Source organism: Mastigoproctus giganteus, chromosome 2 (assembly GCF_048544385.1).
Source record: "Mastigoproctus giganteus isolate SK-2022 chromosome 2, ASM4854438v1, whole genome shotgun sequence".
Classification (NCBI taxonomy): domain Eukaryota; kingdom Metazoa; phylum Arthropoda; class Arachnida; order Uropygi; family Thelyphonidae; genus Mastigoproctus; species Mastigoproctus giganteus.
Window position 1 is genome coordinate 158,262,980 of NC_143576.1, and position 19,010 is coordinate 158,281,989.

Here is a 19,010-nt window from a genome sequence, read left to right on the forward strand (position 1 = left end):
ATGTGAAAAACAGATGAAAATACAAATACAGCTTAAGAAATTAAAAAAGCGACGAATGATTAGATTTTCAACAACAAAAAATGCTAAAATTAAAATTTATAATATAAACAGAAAGAGTATCTGACAGAAGCTCTTTCTGTTCTCCTAAGTGGAACAGTGGTACACCAGAACCAGTGTTCTATTTAGGGGCATGAGTAATAGATGATTAGCATACAAAGTCAAAAGCAGGGTGTGTATTAAAAATATATCTTAAAATATTTTGAAAGCAATTCTTTTTATTTTTGTTGCAGAAAGAAGTGTTACATGCTGAAATAACCCAAGATGAACTTCTAAAGAGAATGGCCTAACAATTCTGACTCACAATCACCCTAGAAGTGAATGATCACATTCAACTCAAACAGAAGATAATGTTATGTATATAAAGCAGGTTTTGGATTTAATTGCCAAAACCCACAAGAAGCCATTCAAGTAAAATTAAATAAATAAATAAATAATAAAAAACACAGACTAAAGTAAAAATTTTAAAAGATTCATTCAAGATACAGTTTCCAGTCCGAAACTGCACCATACACTTTATTAGGGTGATCCAGGAGATATGAATTTACAGAAATGTTTCTCCAGATGCGCAAATAATAATGAAAATTTGAACAATAAAATTTAAGATCAATAGATGTATTAGCTAATACAGCTTTGTTTATTGGGCCACTGAGAACCTTAATATCCAAACTGCAAAGGAACTAAGCTCCCTAGGCATTGTTGTTTGGGTCAGTTTGCTCTGAGGGGATTGTGGGACTGTTGGACCATTCATTTCAATAGAAATATTACTTCAGACAACTATTTATCAATGTTTCAAAGACTTAGGTTATTCCAAAATTAAAAGGAAAGACCTCTTTTTTTTTATACAGGATGGTGCTCCTGCACATTATTCCTCATAGCACAATTCCTAAATGAAAACTTGCCAAACAAGTGGAATGGGCACCATGGCATTTGCCAGGTCACAAGACTTTGAAGGATTATTTAAGAGTCTTTTCAGGAAACATCATGCTGTAGAGAACCTGAAGAATTCGCCAAAACTAATTGTAGTTATTTGAACATTTGCAAAAATGTGACAAAAAGACTGCAGTGGGGGTTAAAGGATGCTATTCTGAAGATTAACATAAAAAAACTTTCTATACTTTTCCAGAGATCTTGAAATAAAAGCTTACCCCGTATGTATGCATTTAAAGCACTTGCCATCTTTTGTATAACACCTTTGGTCAGGGATGTAACCTCTATTATATGGTTGTTTTCATGGGAAAATGAGTTCGGACCTGTCACCTTTCGTAGGAATGTAATGCCTCATGTAAATCCAAGAGCTGCCTGCACAAGATAGGTTGATAGAGGCATGATACAAAATTTCCGAATTAGTATAATACTTTTTCATTCAGAAATGGAAATGCTTAAACAGTAATGAGTGATGGATACAGCAGTACTCATGACATGATGTTAAAATATGGTATACTAACTAAAATGAAATGAGACCTTACTCCAAAGTACTCTATTACTTATATTTATTCGGCTATGTTTTTAGGAACATTTGCAATTATGTAAAGTAGCTATTGGCTTCACTCTCTTTCCATCCACCTGCATGTAACAAATCCGCATGTGTGGATTTTCATGAAATTTTATATTTGTTTCCTTTAGAAAGGACAGACCGTCCAACCACACCAAGTTTCATTAAAATAATACTGGGAGAAATTCAGTATTTTTTAACTACCTCAAAAAAATCAAGTTATTTATATATATGCTATCTTACCAAATATCATGAGAAACTTAGTCACAAAACATGTTTATTCAAAGAAATTAAGTGTTGGCCCACCCTTGACTGTAATGACTGCTTAAATGCATTGAAGAAAAATTTCTTCAAATTTCTCATTAAAAGTTACTAATATTGTACTCCTTTCCTTTAAAGGATTTGTGCCACTCTCCTTTAAAGCACGTGCCAGATCCACTAATGAAGAGGTCTTGGCCTTGTCCGACTTCTGCATTCCAATTCAATGTTCTAATGCTATTCTTTTCAAACCATGCTTCCACAATTCCAGCTCTGTGACATGGGGAGTTGTCGTGTTGGAAGGGGCAAGGACTGTCTGATAAAACTGCCACAATGTGGAGTTATCTTACTTGGGATCAAAGAACTGTTTGTTTTTGTTTGTTTGTTATTTAGTTTTTAGGAGCATTAGCAACTAAGGCCATATTGCTCCGGGATATGCGGTGGTCATTCCCTGATCTTTCCGCACCCTCCATATTTGGTGGTGACGGGCTCGAACCCCCATCTAATCAAGAAGCGTGTGCTACGCATTGCTGCTCCTTCCCACCTGGCTACAGAGGCGCCCATCAAAGAACTGGTAGAGGTTCTGGAACATGATGCTTTGAATAAATTTATCACAAAATACTAGTAGAATTAATTTTAAGACACTTCTTAATGCTATAAAACGTTTTCAGGTTTGAACCAGAAACCTTTAGTCTTTACTGATCAAGAAAGTAAACCCCATCAGACAAAAATCAGCACAAACTTTTATAAACAACCACCAGATAAAATATCACAAAATATTAAGTTAAGATAAAGTGAAAGTTAAAGCTGCAAAGCAATCAATGTTTATTTTATAACTGATTTTATAATTCAGAAAATAAGTGAATATATGCATTAGGTTTCTCTTTTATGCAGTTTTTCTGAGCTTTTTCAAGGAATGTTTAAATTTTCTTCTTTGTTTTAAAAAAAAAAAAAATTAACCTAATAAAAGCTCACTTGTAATCTGCTGGAGGCTTGAAATCAGGATTGTGCTGAAACATTTCTTGAATAAGACTGTGACGCTCATCTTCTAATCTTTTTCTTGTTCGATATTCTCTGGTATTTAATCTTTTACCCTCACTGTTATATATTGGTTCTGGTGAAGGTGATCTATAGGACAGGAGCAGTCATGAAGCAAGATTAAATGAAAACAATGAATTTATTTAATAACATCTTCCTAAACATTATAAGGTAAATGCATGTCAAAAACTAGGCTTACATCAAATGTTAGGTTTCCACAGCAAAAAAGTGTGTGTGTATGGGGGTAAGAAAACCTTTACTACTAATGTAAGTGTACATAAATTAAATTTAAATCCCCACTGTATTTTCTGCTTTCATAAGATGTTTATACATTATTTAACATCAAGTGGTTACACATACATATAACATTAAATTCAAAATGAATTTAAAATTGAGAAATAATTATTCAAGGCAAGTGCTTTAAATATTAAAATAATAAAGTGTGAGATGTGTCACTGTTAGAGAAGCAAGAAATCAAATAATACTTTACTACTGCACCTTTCTGAAACATTCCTTAAAAGAAATTATATGCTGCTGTCACTATTTAAGTTTTACAATGTACTTAATATTGCCCAATGTAAATAAATATGGAGCATCGATTATGGGTTACACAAAATCATTACAGTAATAGGTTATTTAGCATTGCATTACAAAGATCTCTTTTTGTTCTTTATGACTTTGAATGTGCATTCGATGTACATCTCGTTAATATTTAAATTTAAGCAAAGATACATTAATCAGCACTTAAGTGCAGTGCTTGAAGTCCATAAAATACCTTCTTTCAAATCAGTCATGGTCATTGGAATGACTAAAATGTCCTCGTTTCAAGATTTGAAAGCAGAAATGCATAAGATACCCACAACCTTTATTACTGGGCTGTGTAGGGCATGTGCTTGAACATGTGTTCAAGTATGGAGACTTCATCTGAAAAAAGACACTGAGCTTCTTGAAAGGGTCCAAAGATGAGCAACTCACATGGTGAGATCGGCAGAAGGAAGACCGTATGAGGAAAGACTCCAATTATGTGGGCTTCAGAGCTTGGCAACCAGGTGTGATAAGAGGTGACCTGATTGAAGTTTATAAAGCTCTGAGAGGGATTAGTAAAATGAATGAAGGTGGAATTCTCACTGTTATAAAGAATTCCAGAACTAGAGGTCGTAAATTAAAATTACAGGATTGTGGTTTAGCTTAGATTATAGGAAGTTTTATTTTAGCTAGCGAGTGGTTGATTGCTGGAACAAGTTGCCCTTGCAGGTAGTTAAAGCTGACAGTTTGAATAAATTCAAAGGTCAACTGGATACAGCAAAAGACAATGGCTTCCTTGCACTATATAGCAAACACTATTACTACAAATGTGCCCAGTGGGGTTAAAGATATAAATTAAATATTTTACATAAGTTTTGCTGTCCAATGAGACTCCAAATTCGAGTCCAAACCTGGGTCTGGGTAGTAGGTATACACTTAAAATAACCATTAGGGCAGTGTGGTTTTTTTTTTTTTTTTTTTTATTATTATTTATTTATTTAGAATAGTGCAATGCCAAGCAATTTCTGCTGAAGTACCTCCACAATATAAGACTGATGCAACAAGCAGAAAATTATATTTGCATGCACCTAATCAAGGGAGCCACCATCTGGAGTTTAATAAGTTAAAAAAAAAATTTAATAAAAAAATTAATTAACAAGAATGATTAATCGTGTTTTTACTTTACTATAAACATTATTAAAAATGTTACCAGCCCATTACATTATCATCTAACATTTTTTTTTCAGCCATAAATTATAAGAAACAGAACAATAAACATTCTGTAAAAAAAAAAAAAAAACTTTTTTTTGTAGTGTTAAAACACATTTGTAATTTTTTCTATTCAAAAATGTATTTTGTTATGTGTTCATTGATCATTGCAAAATATGTTAAAATAACTGTCTACAATTATTTATTATTCTGTTTTGTGGGGGAGGAGGAGGACACGGAAAAACTTTGCCCAAAGGCATATAGCATTCTTGTATATGATGACTTTTTATAGCTATAGCTTGAGGATTTTATGTTGCACTTAATTATGTCCACTTTACTTAGTGCACCATGTTGCATCTCACATATTGTGGATATAACTTGTTACTGGGATGTTCAAGTCTTCATAAATGCCTATCTACCCACCAATGAGACTTCAACCAGTGTTAAAATCTGGGTCTGGATAGTGGCATACGTTGTAAACCCAGTTTGCTCACAAGTATAGAAAGAGGCTATGCTATGCCCTGAATTTAATTATAGTATCAATAAAAGCAACTAAGTCTTTCACCCTATGCCTGTACATTTTGGTTTTGTGAACTTCATAAGGGGCTACTGTATATGCTTACTGTGCAATTTAGTAATATGTCACAATGTAAACTTCTAAATGAGCAAACAAAAATAATTTAATTAAAAAGCAGACAAGATTCTTAATGCTTCTCTTCCTGAATATACCACAATGCAAGATGCTGAAGATGACAAGAAAATAAAAAAAAAAAAAAAAAACCCAGTCAACTTGCACGACAAATATATGATTAAGCACAATTTAAGGAAGGGGAAAAAAGAGGAAGTCAACTCTTGCAATAATATATGGTGTGTGAGTGCATATATAATATATTTTATTTATTCATATATATGCATATTAAATAAATATAAGTATAAGCATAATTTTTAAAAATCAAAGTGACTAATAGCATCTAAAATACATATAAGTATACAGAATATATGCAAAAATGCGCATACAGGCACATTTTTGAAATCTCCCATTGAAAGGCAGTTACTTTTGTGTTTGTCTCCCTCCCCTTTTTTTTTGTCCAGCAGAAAAGTTTTAAATGAAAATAACGTAAAAAACACATTTATTTTAAATCCATTCCTAAATAGGTCAAAATCTGGTATATAAAAAAACTACAGAAAAAGAAAATTTTATTGAAAAGAAAGTTGGACACCTGTCAGATGCACAAGACTCCACTAATGAGTGTTTTGTAATGCCATATGATAGGAACAAAGCAAAGTCCTATTATGTTGTTGGCAAGGCCTCCTCATATACACTAGTGCTGTATAAAATTGAATTATCTCAACTATATCTCAGATAGTTAAAATATTAATAAGCAGGTTAATAATTAAGTTTGTTCTCTTACTCTTAGGCCTGGTAACAAGATTCCACAGTGAATCTAGAAACACGGCCAAATTATTTGTCAGGTGTGTATGACAGTAAGGATGTATATGAATACACACCACTATAATTTCTTAAACAGATGATTTTTAGCACCATAAATTCTACTTACAAATAATTTATGTTAACCGGCATTCCTTGTATCAGTAGTATTTTTTCATGAAATACCATGCAATATCCTTCTCACAATACATTAGTAACCTATGTTAGTAGCACAAAGCATTTTAGAAAATGCCAGACATGCATTTAAGGGTACAAATGCATCAGAGATGTGGACATGCTGCAACAGTCTCTAATAATATAAAATCAAAAAAAAAAGTTTATATGCATGGATCTTATATGATAGATATCTTAAATCACCTACAATGTTCTCTAAGCTAAATATGAGTAAAGGTAAAATCAGCATTGAGCTTATACTGATAAATTCAATACATTCATTTATTTGATAAACATAAAATGTATTTGCAGATACTACCAATGCAGTGTTGAGTGTGCCTGTGCCATAACACTGTTAGCAGGTAGTTGCCACTGCCTATGATCAAATCAATAGTTTAACTGCAGGCATAACAAAATTAATGCCTGCAGGCAAGGTGTAGGCGATTACCGACTCTGCTGGAGATTCATATGGGACAATTACATACATGAGCTGTGTAAGAATTACTGAAAACAGAGGCATACATTTACTTGCTTATAAACTAATGCTAGGAGAACAGTAAAACATTTGATAAGTATGAAGTATTGATAAAGTCATCAATTGCTATATTTCATACATACATACGTAGATTTCAGTAGGACATTTGGTGTTGTATAAACTGGAGCAGCACAGCACTAGCAGAAAGTCACGATCATAGGCATAACAGAAACATGGCATCACTCTGATACTAAGAATGCAGAATTTGAATATGGTGATTATAATGTATATAAATGATGATCGGAGGAAGAAGATTATGCTTTTGGTTAAGAAAGAAGATTATGCTTTTGGTTAAGAAGCATGCACATAGATTTCAAAACAGAACAACCAGTAAACATAGAGCAGTGTAATGTTGAGTCAATCTTAGTTTGACAAACATTGGAAAAACAAGGATGAGAGTAGGAGTCTTACTCTCATCTCATCTCAGATGACCAAGTATAATGAACAACTATACAGAAAACAGAGTGGGACGGCCAATTAAAATGTCTTGTCACAGATAATTAACTTTCCAGATACTGATTGGAATCCACGAGTTCACAGCTCATTAGATAACAGAACATTTCTTGATTTGATGGATGACTGTTTTCTACAACATGTTAAAGAAGGAGGAACAATATCATTGATTGGTTATAAGCAGTGATTTAACATGGGATTCATTCAAAGAAATAACTTCTGCCGGGTAACCTACTCAGAAAAACTATACAGCTATCAGTTTTGAATAACTGCCACTTCAATGTAGTGTTGCTGGATGGTTCCACAAAAATAGCAAACAACATATAATGAAAGTTTGGCATATTCAATTTCCCATTTGAAGGGGCCATAAAGTAAGAAATATGAACCTAGAGTATAATGGAACTAAACAGAGCATTTATTCTACAAATATACGCTACAAATTAACTATAATTTAAATTTGATTGTGCAGCATTTATTTTATTTTTAGAGAAAACATCTTTCACAGCCAAACAATTAAGATTAAAAAAAATAACAAAAGATGCTTCATACAACTTAAATGTACAAACCGTTATGTTCAATTTGTCCACAGAAATCAAAATTTTATTCAAACAATTGTCTTCATCATTCTGAGAATAATAAAGTAACAATGGCTGCAAAATTTATATATAAAAAAATTGATTGCCATCCAATTAAATAGGGCCAATAACTATAGTACAACCAAGTTAGAGGGGTTTACATAATTTAAGTGATAATAATAAAATATAAAACAGGCAAATGTGGCTTTAAAAAAAGGAATAAAATAAGATAAAAATGTAATAAGTCCAATGAAAAGAGATAACAAAATTTATTAAAACTTGAAAAACTATAATGAAAACTGAATGTAATCTAACTTATAACATTATAATACTTGCAAAATTACTTAATTACAAAATACTGGACACTTTGCTTTGGGGTCAAAACTGGACACCTGGCAATTTTAGCTCAAACCATTTTTTTAAATGAGACCAACTAATGTTAAAAGGTGTAAATGCCAAATGGGAAGTGTTCAGTCACATAATCAGAGGCCACTAAGTGTTTTATACCAATTACAAGATAAGGTTCAAGGTTTAGACCAAAATAGATATAAGATGAACTGATGAGTTTAGTAGCGGAGAAGAAAAATACATGAAATGATTATAAATTGTGATCTTACAGTAGGTATAAACTAGTTTAATTCAAGTTAACAATTCAAGTACAGATATCTACAGCAAAAAAAAAAAAAAAAAATGCAAAGAAAATTAAGAGATTCTTTGTGTATATTAAAAACAGAAGGAAAGGACTGAATTACATTTGCCTATATGATAAAAATAGCATAACTATTGATGATGCTATACAGATTGCTAATAAAGTGAATAAATTTCCCAGAGATTGACTGGAATTTGTGCATTGGTCACTCAAACTAGCAAGGCTTTTGTGGATTTATTGGATGGTTGTTTTCTACAGTAGTATGTTCGGGAGGCAACTAGAGGTAGTAATACTCAATCTGATTATCGGTAGTGATTCTTCATGCATTAAGAATCTGCAGATAAAGGAACCACAAGGTGGCAGTGATTACAATGTGTCGAAGTGGGATTTACTCAAAGAGGTAACTACCATCAGGGGTAAAGGGAAGGGTTTTTGCTTTCGTAAAGGTGACTACAGTAGTCTGAGACAATATTTAAATTCTATATGGTGGGACCAACTGATGTTACCAACAGCAAATTCAAAATGGGAAGCATTCAAAGCAATAATCTTGGAATGCTACTAGGCTTTTCATACCAATTAAGAAATATTGTTCAAGATTTAGTCCTAAATGGAGGTCAGATGAGCTAATTAGCCATGTGGCAGAAAAGAAAAATGCATGGGATACATATAAATTAACAGGTGACACAGAAGCCTATGGTAGGTATAAGCTGGTCTGTAATCAAGTCACAACGGGGTTAGGCAGGCAGAGGCAGATTACGAGAAATCCTTGGCAAGGGATGCGAAGAAAAACAGCAAAGAGTTCTTTACTTATGTAAACTCTAGAAGGAAGGGGATGAATCAGATTGGTCCATTTGATATCGATGGTTCAACTGTTGATGATCCTGCTCAGGTAGCTAACAAACTAAATGAATATTTTGCATCTACATCTACACATGGAGTTATTCTGAGAGGGGAATGCCAGAGGTGTATTAAACTCTGGCAGTAAGCTAGATAATCTTATAATAACTGAGAGTAAAGTGGAGGAGAAATTGTTGAAGATAGACATTAGAAAGGCACCTGGGGTGGATGGAATCTATCCAGTTATATTAAAGGAGGCAGCAAACCCTTAGCCATAATTATGACAGCTTCCTTGGACTCAGGGGAGGTACCCATGGCTAGAGATGTGCAAATGTAACCCCAATTCATAAAGGAGGATCAATTAGCGACAAGTAATTACAGACCTGTTAGTTTAACTTCTGTTCCAGGGAAATTAATGGAGGCACTGGTTAAAGAAGCACTGAAGGATCATCTAGACAAGACTTCAGTTATAGCTCGGATACAGCATGGTTTTGTTAAGGGGAAGTCTTGTCTGACCAATTTAATTGAATATTATAATGTAGTCACAAAGGAACTGGATGCAGGGAATAACTTTGATATCATATATTTGGATCTTAGAAAGGCTTTTGATACTGTTGCACATGGAAGACTGCTGCACAAACTAGAGCAGTATGGCATTAGAGGCAAATTTCTGCTATGAATAAAGGGATGGTTGAGTGGGAGAAGACAGAGTGGTAATCAACTGATGCTGCTCTTTGTGGACTAATGTTATTAGTGGAATCCCCCAGGGTTCAGTGTTGGGTCCATTGTTGTTTTCTGTATTCATTAATGAAATTGATGATGGTATATCAAGCTTAATGTCCAAGTTTGCAGACGATACAGCAGGGTTGTTAATGACACTAATGATAGTATGCTGAGTAGATGGGCTGAGAGGTGGCAACTGAAGTTTAACATTGACAAACTTTTGTTTATTTGGTTTTTAGCAGCACTAGCAACCGGGGATATGCGGTGGTCATTCCCCGACCTTTCCGTATTTGGTGGTCACGGGCTCGAACCCCGGTCTAATTGAGAAGCGTGTGCTACGCACTGCTGCTCCTACCCACCTGGGTACGGAGGCGCCCTTGAGTACTGTATACAGATCTGGAGGCCTCATTTTAAGAAGGATGTAGTGCTGTTGGAATGAGTACAGAGAAGGGCAACAAGATTAGTAAATGGAACAAATTACTTTGTAAGAGGGTTGCTCTTACAAAGAAAGGCTTAGAAGGTTTTGCAAATTACAGTGTCTGGAGACTAGACACCTACGAGGTGATCTGATCAAGGTGCATAAAGCCTTGAATGGTTTGAGCATGCTCAATGCTGATGGGATTTTTCCTCTTGCTCAGAATAATCGCCTGAGAGGGCATAAATTCAAATTGAGGAGTTGTAGGATAGATGTTCGGAAGTTTGCCTTTAGCCACCGGGTGGTTGATTGCTGCAGCAAACATTTGGAGCAGGTGGATGAGTGAAATGAGATGGGGTGTTTTTTTTTTTTTTGCTTATGCTATATAAGCTTTCTTTCTTTCATCATGTGCCCTTGCTAATGCTAAATATTTTGTATCTATGCCTCACATAAATTTTTTTTTAGAGATAGGCATTTTTAGCAGAAGTCTAATATAGATTGAGAGTTAAATGATTTTATAATGATGGAAAGGAATGTGGAAAAATAATAGCTGCAGCTAAAAATAAACAATGCACCTGGAGTTGACAGAATTTATTCAATTATATTAAAAGAACCAGCAAAAGAGATAGTTAAACCTTTTGCCATAATGAAAGCTTTCTTAGATTCAGGTGAGGTTGTTATAGACTGGAGATATGCAAATGTTTCCCATTCACAATGATGGTTCAAAGAGTGAAGTGGGTAACTACAGGTCAGTAAATTTATCTCTGGAGCATGGAAAAAATTCCAGGCCAATAGTTAAGTAACAAAAAATGATAGGAGTGGAGTCATAAGGCAATCACAGCATGAACCAATCCTAACCAACCTGATTAGCAACTATGATGTCAGCACAAAAGAACTGGATGCAAAGAATAATTTTGACATCAGATACTTATATTTCAGTAAATACTTTGGTACTGTATATGTATGACTATTATATAAATTGGACCAATTTGGTATTATATTAGAAGCAAGTCAATATTATTGATAAAGAGATATTTAAGTGGCAGAAGATGAACAGAGGTACTAATGAGATGCGTGGAGTCAGTTGGGTCCTTTTACTATTAACAATTTTATTAAATACTAATGTATTTCAAAACCAATTTCCTGATAATTCACAGGTGGACCGAAAATGGTTAATGACAATAATCAAGGTATGCTTCTTCAAGATCCACATAAATTAAGCAGATGGGCTGAGAAGTGACAACTGTAGTTTAATATTACTAAACGCAAGGTACTGCATTTGAGTAGCAGTAATTCCAGAATAGCATACCATTTCTGTAGCACCAAACTCAAGACAGCTGATAAGGAAAAATATGTAGGGTTAATTGACATGAATTTTCTGAGCAGTGTGAACAAGCTGTTAGAACAGCCCATGGGATTCTGCCAGCCATCGGCAGAAACTTTCCAGACAGGGAGCAGCAAAGATTTCTGTGCTTATATTAGCAGTACAGTGGATTCCGGTTATTTGGGCTACCGGTTAATCGGGGCAGCCGTTTATTTGGGATAAATCTTAAAAAACAGAAACCAATCGAGAAAATAGCCAGGGTTTACTTCACTTAAATGGGACAGCATGCTGTTTAATTAGGGCAGGAGAGCACAGCACTGGAGATTATCCTACGATTGTCTTCAATGGTACCACGTGGTTCGGTCGAAATTCTGGAGGTCACAACCATAAAAGAATTAGCAGTCACCTCTTTATTGGGCTTTTCTGTTAGTGAAATCTATCATAAACGGACAGTAAACTCGATCTTACTGAATTTGCGATAATACCGACAGCTGGAATTCTGTGGGTTATTATGATGAAATGTGTTTACACTTCCATGAAATCTTCAATCATATAAAAAAATTAATTTTCAGATCTTCTTTCGTTCCTATTTTTAAAGCTTTGTAACTCGTTACTGTTTTCACTTGCGCATATTGTGTTACTTGCAATTTGTGTGTGTGCAGTGTTCTTTGTTATTGATTGCTTATCTTTCTACTGTTTTAAATTTTAACCCCCACTGAAAAATGTCAACTAGTTAGTATGTACATATTACAGTACGTATTAATTATTCCGATTATCACGTATATTCTTCCGATTTACACGTATCATTTAATTTTTTAATTGGTAAGGTTATAAAGGGTAAATTTGCGCTTAATATATCTTTACTTTTATAGCCTGTGAATAATATTCCTCCTATTTTCTCTAATTAGAATCGCTGTTTAATAGAATTAAAATTCAGTTCACAAACGTGATCACAATGACCAGCGCTTACTACACATCATATAGTGAACCAATTGTAAAGGGGGGGGGGGGGTACATTGTATTTTTAACTATTTATATGAAACTTCGGATAATTGGGGCAGCCAAAATGCACTAGTCCCGATGTGTCCCAAATAACCGGAATGGACTGTATAAGGAAGGGCTGAATCACATTTGGGCCACTTGATGTTAATAGGTTAACTGTTGATAACCCTGCTCAGTTTGCTAAGGAATTGAATGGGTATTTTGCATCTACATTCACACATGAGCAATTCTTTAGGGGAGGGGATGCCAGAAGTTTGTCAAATTGTAATGGAGAGCTATATGATTTTGTGATAACTGAAATGAAAGAGAAAAGAAAGTGGAAGAGAAATTGATGAAGCTAAACATAAAGAAGGCTCCTGGGAAAATGGAATCAATCTAATTATATTACGGGAAGCAGAAAAGAAGGTAAGTAAGCCATAATTATGAGATCATCCTTGGATTAAGGGATGGTCCCAATGGACTGGAGATGTGCAAATGTATCACCAATTCATAAAGAGGATCAAAAAATGACATGAATAATTACAGACATGGTAGTTTAATGTCTGTTTAAGGGAAAATAATGGCATCTCTGGTTAAAGAAGTAATGCAGGACCATTACCTCTAGACAGGAATCTAATTATACTGCAGTCACAGCATGGATCTGTTAAGGGGCAATCTTGCCTAACCAATCTGATAGGTTACTATGATGTCGTGACCAAGGAACTGGATGCAAAAAAATTATTTTAATAACATATACTTGGATTCTAAGAAAGCTTTTAATACTATTTCTCATAAAAGACTGCTGTATAAACAGGAGCAGTGTGGCATCGTGGCCAAGTTACTGCTATGGATAAAGGGATGGCTGGGAAAAGACAGAGTTTGGTATCAAGACACTTCTCTGTGTGGACTATTGTTATTAATGGAGTTCCCAGGGTTCAGTTCTGGGCCCATTGTTCTTTTCAATATTTATTAATGAAAGTATATAAGGCTTAATGTCTAAGTTTGCAGATGATACAAAGGTTGGCAGGGTGGTTAATGACAGTGATCAGGTTGAGCTACTGCAACAAGATCTAGGAAAATTAGGTTGATGGGCTGAGAAATGGTAGTTGAAGTTTAACATTGATAAATTACTGTGGGGGTAGCAGTAACCCCCCACAGTAATTTATCAACTGTGTGGAACTACACCCAGGGTAATGGAAAATGAAAAAAAAAAAAAAAAAAAAAAAAGGCATGGAGTAAATGTGTAGTCAGATATGACATTCTCTGAACAGTGCAGACATGCTGCCAGGACAGCTCATGGGATTTTGTCAATGATATACAGAAACTTTGCTAGCAAGGATAAGGAGGTGGTAATCACTCGGTATAAGGGATTGGTTAGGCTGCACCTTTGAGTACTGTATACAGGTCCAGAGGCCTCACTTTAGGAAGTGATGTAGACTTGCTGGAACAGGTGCAGAACAAAAGGTGAAGGGAACAAAAGGGTGTCTTACCAAGAAAGGCTTCAGTTCTGCAAACTGCAGCATTTGGAGACTACGCACCTGCAGGGGAAACATGACTGGATGTATTAGACCTTGAGTAAGCTAAATATTGATGGCATTCTTCCTCTTGCTGAGGCTACACATGAGGGGGGACACAAATTCAAGGTGAGGAAGGATGGTTGCAGTATAGTGGTATGGAAGTTTGCCTTCATCCAGCAAGTGATTGATTGTTAGAACACACTTCCATCTGTTGTTGTGGAAGTGGTTGATTTGAATAAATTTAGGGAAGAACTAGACAAACTGTTGGAAGGTATGGATGGGTGAAGTGTTTTTTTTTTTTTTTTTTTTTTTTTGTTTGTTTTGGCTGATGATATATAAGCTTGTTTTCTTCCATCATTTGTCACTACTACTAATATCATTATCCCATTGTGTAAGGCAATGGTCAGGCCACATCTGTAATACTACACGCAGGTTTGGAAACCTCATTTTAGGAAAAACACAAAGGAGAGCAATAAGATTAGATTGGGATGCATGAAAGGACATTCTTATAAAAAAAAACAAACTGGAGTTCTGTAAATTGCAACCTATGGGAACTAGGCATCTGTGTTGTAACCTAATTGAAATGTATAAGACTTTAAAAGGGTTTAGTAAACTAAACACCAATGGCATCTTCACACTTACTCAGATTAAAAACAAAGAACATCAATTTAAATTGAAAAGGGAATGGTGGTAGTAGAAAAGATATATGGAAATTTGCATTCAGCCAAAGAGTAATTCATTGAGATAAATTTTCACCTAGTGTTGTAGAAGTGGGTAGTTGTAGTTTTTTTCTTTGAATAAATTTAAAGAAGGTTTGGACAAATTATTGGTTGGATGGGTAATTAATTTTTTTTTTTGCTGTATAAGCTTTGTTTCCTTGCATCAAGTTGTCAATACTAATATGGCAAAAACATGACTGGAATCTGGAGAAAAAGTAAATTATTTGTAAAAGAAATAATTCCTGAAAAAGATTAAGAAAATTAACAGGTATTCTTATTGTAATTAAAATTGAAAAAGTTAGTGGGTATAAGCTAACTACAGTGGGTGTGCATATTAGAAGTAAAGGAAAGGATTTAGTATAATAATAGCTGCATAAGTATTAGATAAAGCAACAGGAATTTTAACAAAGACTGATAATATCAAATAAGTAGATTTGGTTAGGACCAGCAGACAAAGGATATAGTACAACCAAGTGGACAAAAAACAATTATAGATAATGACATGTTCATAATAGACAAGGGAGATGCAGAAACTACTTAACAGATATAGGGCATATAAACTGAATTATGGATTTATCCAAAAGAAATAATTAAAATAATTATAACAGCACCCAATAACATGCATAACCACGTCCACTGGTGAAGCCTGTAGAAGTGTGCCCAACAACAGTATATAGTAAAAAGCATTATTACTATAATTTCACTTCAAAATTGAAAATGAAAGAAGAAAACAGGCGGAGAGATGTGAATGTGTTTATAAAAAGAAATAGAAGGGTACTGATATCTGTTTTCAAGTGTAGGTTAATATAAGGTTAAGAGTTTTTTTTTTTTTTTTTTTTTTTTTTAAGTCCAAAGCCTTTATTGTGGAATTTGTTTCTAGTCGGTTTGTTCAAAAATGGCTTGTGGGTCTACTGTTGCAGGTCCTTGACAATGTTAACAACTGATTTGCATAGACAATCTATTGTCTATTAGTAATAATACTTATTTTAAATATTAATTTCATAACTATTTCTTTCAGAAAATTCATAATTCAAAGTATCATGCTCTTTCTGTTAGGCAGTTTCCATACCTTTGGATGTGTTATACTTTGTATGAACTTTTCCATGATCATACTAGATGGGTGGTCCACTGACTGGTGGCTACTGCCTGGCCTGAATGTTTGTTGGTCCACTAATGATCAATCTCTCTCTCTCTCTCTCTCTTTTTTTTGTTTGCATGGCTGTCCTTTATCCTTTGTCAGCTGGTCTATGGATTTTGCTGACGAGGCTACTAGGAGACGGTCGTGTTCAAAGCCGCTAAGTGGATTTTTCTTATTTATTGATTTGAAATTGTTTTTCTAAAACTTTTGATTTAAATTTAGTAGTATAACATTATTTTGTGATTTTCTGATTAATTTGGTGTATTTATTCTTTACTCTGCCTTGTAATTGCATAAAAGTATCGGTAAGGGTAACCATGTGTTTGCAACTCCGCTGAATGAGAAGTTCTTTAGCCACATTTAGCCGCTTGATTGAATATTTTTTACATCGAATTATTTCTGTAAGTAGCTTATAGACCTAGTAAGGATCGTTAGTTTATTCTGATTTGAGACAGCGAGATTTGAAAGTTAATTAACACTTAAGTGTCCGTAGATTTACCGTTCGTAACTTTCCCGCCTTTGTGATACGATAGTTATATACTGTACTAGATAGCGTTAGTTGAACTTCGTTAGCAGTTAAATTGTACTTTTAAATAAATACATATAACGACTTAGATTACAAACGTAATATAATTAATTATATTTAACATAATTAATAACATAACATAATTAATTAATAAATTAATAGAATCATGACTCAGACCACAGCAGCAAAGCAAAAGGCTCAAGCTAATGGAAGTGCTGTGGCTCAGAGCAGAACTAAGGGGGCAGTTGTCCTCTGACTCACAGCCTTATAAAATGCACTGTTTGCTTGATGTTTGCAGAGCAATCAGGTACAGGACATGATACTGCCATGGGGGATGTCTTTGTGTGTGCGCGATGCAAGGAGTGTATCGATATCAGGCAACAACTCGGCGTTCTTCTAGGCCTATATGAGAGCTTGAAGGACAGGGTGGATGCCCTCGAAGAAACTAAATTGAGGGGCCCATCAAGCTCTCATCTGCCCACATCAACGCCAGAGCTTGCACTTGGGCATCACGTGACACAGAGGCAACCCCCAAGGCAGAATGCGCTGGTCCCGAAGGAACTAGTAGTTGTTGGTGACTCTATTGTCAGGGAAACGGGGAACATGCTCTGTAAAAAGGATAGGTGGAACAGGACCAGGGTATGTCTGCCAGGGGCAAAGGTTGATGACGTTGTAGAGCGAATATCATCTTTTAAGGGCACAAAAGGTGATATAGTTGTACACGTTGGCACTAATGATATTAAGAATAGGAGACCGGCAGAATTACTTAACAAGTACAGGTCACTGTTGAACAAAAGCCGAGAATTAGGGTTGAAATTGAAAGTGTCTGCAATTCTGCCCAGACACGATAGGAGGGAGTATATGATGAGAGCCTTGTCGATCAATTCGGCCCTGGAAAGATTGTGCAAGGCTCAAGGGGTAGAATTTTTTTCAGCCTGGACTGTACTTGTTAACAGGAGAGATTGCTTCTACAGGGATGGGATACACTTAAATAGAAAGGGTGCAAGAATATTTGCTGATGCTATCGAGGCAGTGTTAGGTGGGTCGGAAAACTGCTAGCTTGGGGGGAGACAAAGACCAATAGATTGACAGTAGCCACTGGCAGAGGTGAAAGAGATTCTTGCACTGCTTCTATTAGAATGAGCAGAAGCCTGAAAAACAAGATGCATGATATTTCAGAGACTGCTGGGAGCCATTGCGGTACAAGTAAACACATGGTTAGGGTAGCTAGGGTGTTATTGTATTAGGGTAGCTAAGAATAGAAACAGGGGCAGGTATACTTGCATGTACACCAATGCTAGGAGTTTAGTAAATAAATTTGATGAATTTGAGGTATTGCTCAAAACATCAAAGGCGGATATTGTTGGGATATCAGAGACGTGGTGTCACACAGATATAAGGGATGCAGAACTGGAATTTGGGGAGTACAACGTCTACAGAAAGGATAGACAGGATAGGAAGGGGGGGGAGGGGTTATGCTATTAGTTAAGAAACACATAAAAACCAAGGAAGTGAAGCCAGTCAACATCGCTGGACAGTGCAGTGTTGAGTCAGTTTGGTGTGACATAAGCATTGGGAGATCAAAATTGAGAGTAGGAGTGTGCTATAGGCCTAATGACTCTGATGAGTATAATAAGAAACTGTACAGGGAAATAGAGTGGACCAGTAAATCAGAGAGTCTTATAATGGGAGATTTTAATTTCCCAGATATTGACTGGAATTTGGGGGCTGGTCACTCACACACTAGCAGGGCTTTTGTGGATTTATTGGATGATTGTTTTCTACATCGGCATGTTCGGGAGGCAACTAGAGGGAGTAATACTCTTGATTTGATTATCAGCAGTGATTCTTCATGCATTAAGAATCTGCAGATAAATGAACCACTAGGTGGCAGTGATCACAGTGTGCTGAAGTGGGATTTACTCAAACAGGTAACTACAATTAGGGGTAAAGGGAAGGGTTGCTTCCGTAAAGGCGACTACGATGGACTGAGACAGTATTTAAATTCTATATAGTGGGACCAACTGATGATGTTACCAACAGCAAATTCAAAATGGGAAGCATTCAAAGAACTTATCTTGGAAGCTACTAGGCTTTACATACCAACTAAGAAATATTGTTCAAGGTTTAGGCCAAAATGGATGTCAGATGAACTAATGAGGCATATGGCAGAGAAGAAAAATGCATGGGATACTTACAAATTAACACATGACACAGAAGCCTATGATAGATACAAGTTGATATGCAACCAAGTTACAAAGGAGGTTAGGCAGGCGAAGGCAGATTACGAGAAATCCTTGGCAAGGGATGCAAAGAAAAACAGCAAAGAGTTCTTTACTTATGTAAACTCTAGAAGGAAGGGGATGAATCAGATTGGTCCACTTGATATTGATGGGTCAACTGTTGATGATCCTGCTCAGGTAGCTAACAAACT

At 35.3% G+C, this 19,010-nt stretch overlaps 1 protein-coding gene across 2 annotated transcripts in view; it reads right to left on the reverse strand.

The window, feature by feature from the left end:
- LOC150089691 (splicing factor 1-like) overlaps positions 1 to 19,010 on the reverse strand; it is a 187,888-nt gene that overhangs the window by 54,318 nt on the left and 114,560 nt on the right. For both annotated transcript variants that reach the window (XM_090389602.1, XM_090389603.1), the window contains one exon: positions 2,786 to 2,938. In XM_090389602.1, the coding sequence (XP_090245728.1) occupies positions 2,786 to 2,938 (153 nt within the window). The remainder of the gene's footprint in view (positions 1 to 2,785; positions 2,939 to 19,010) is intronic.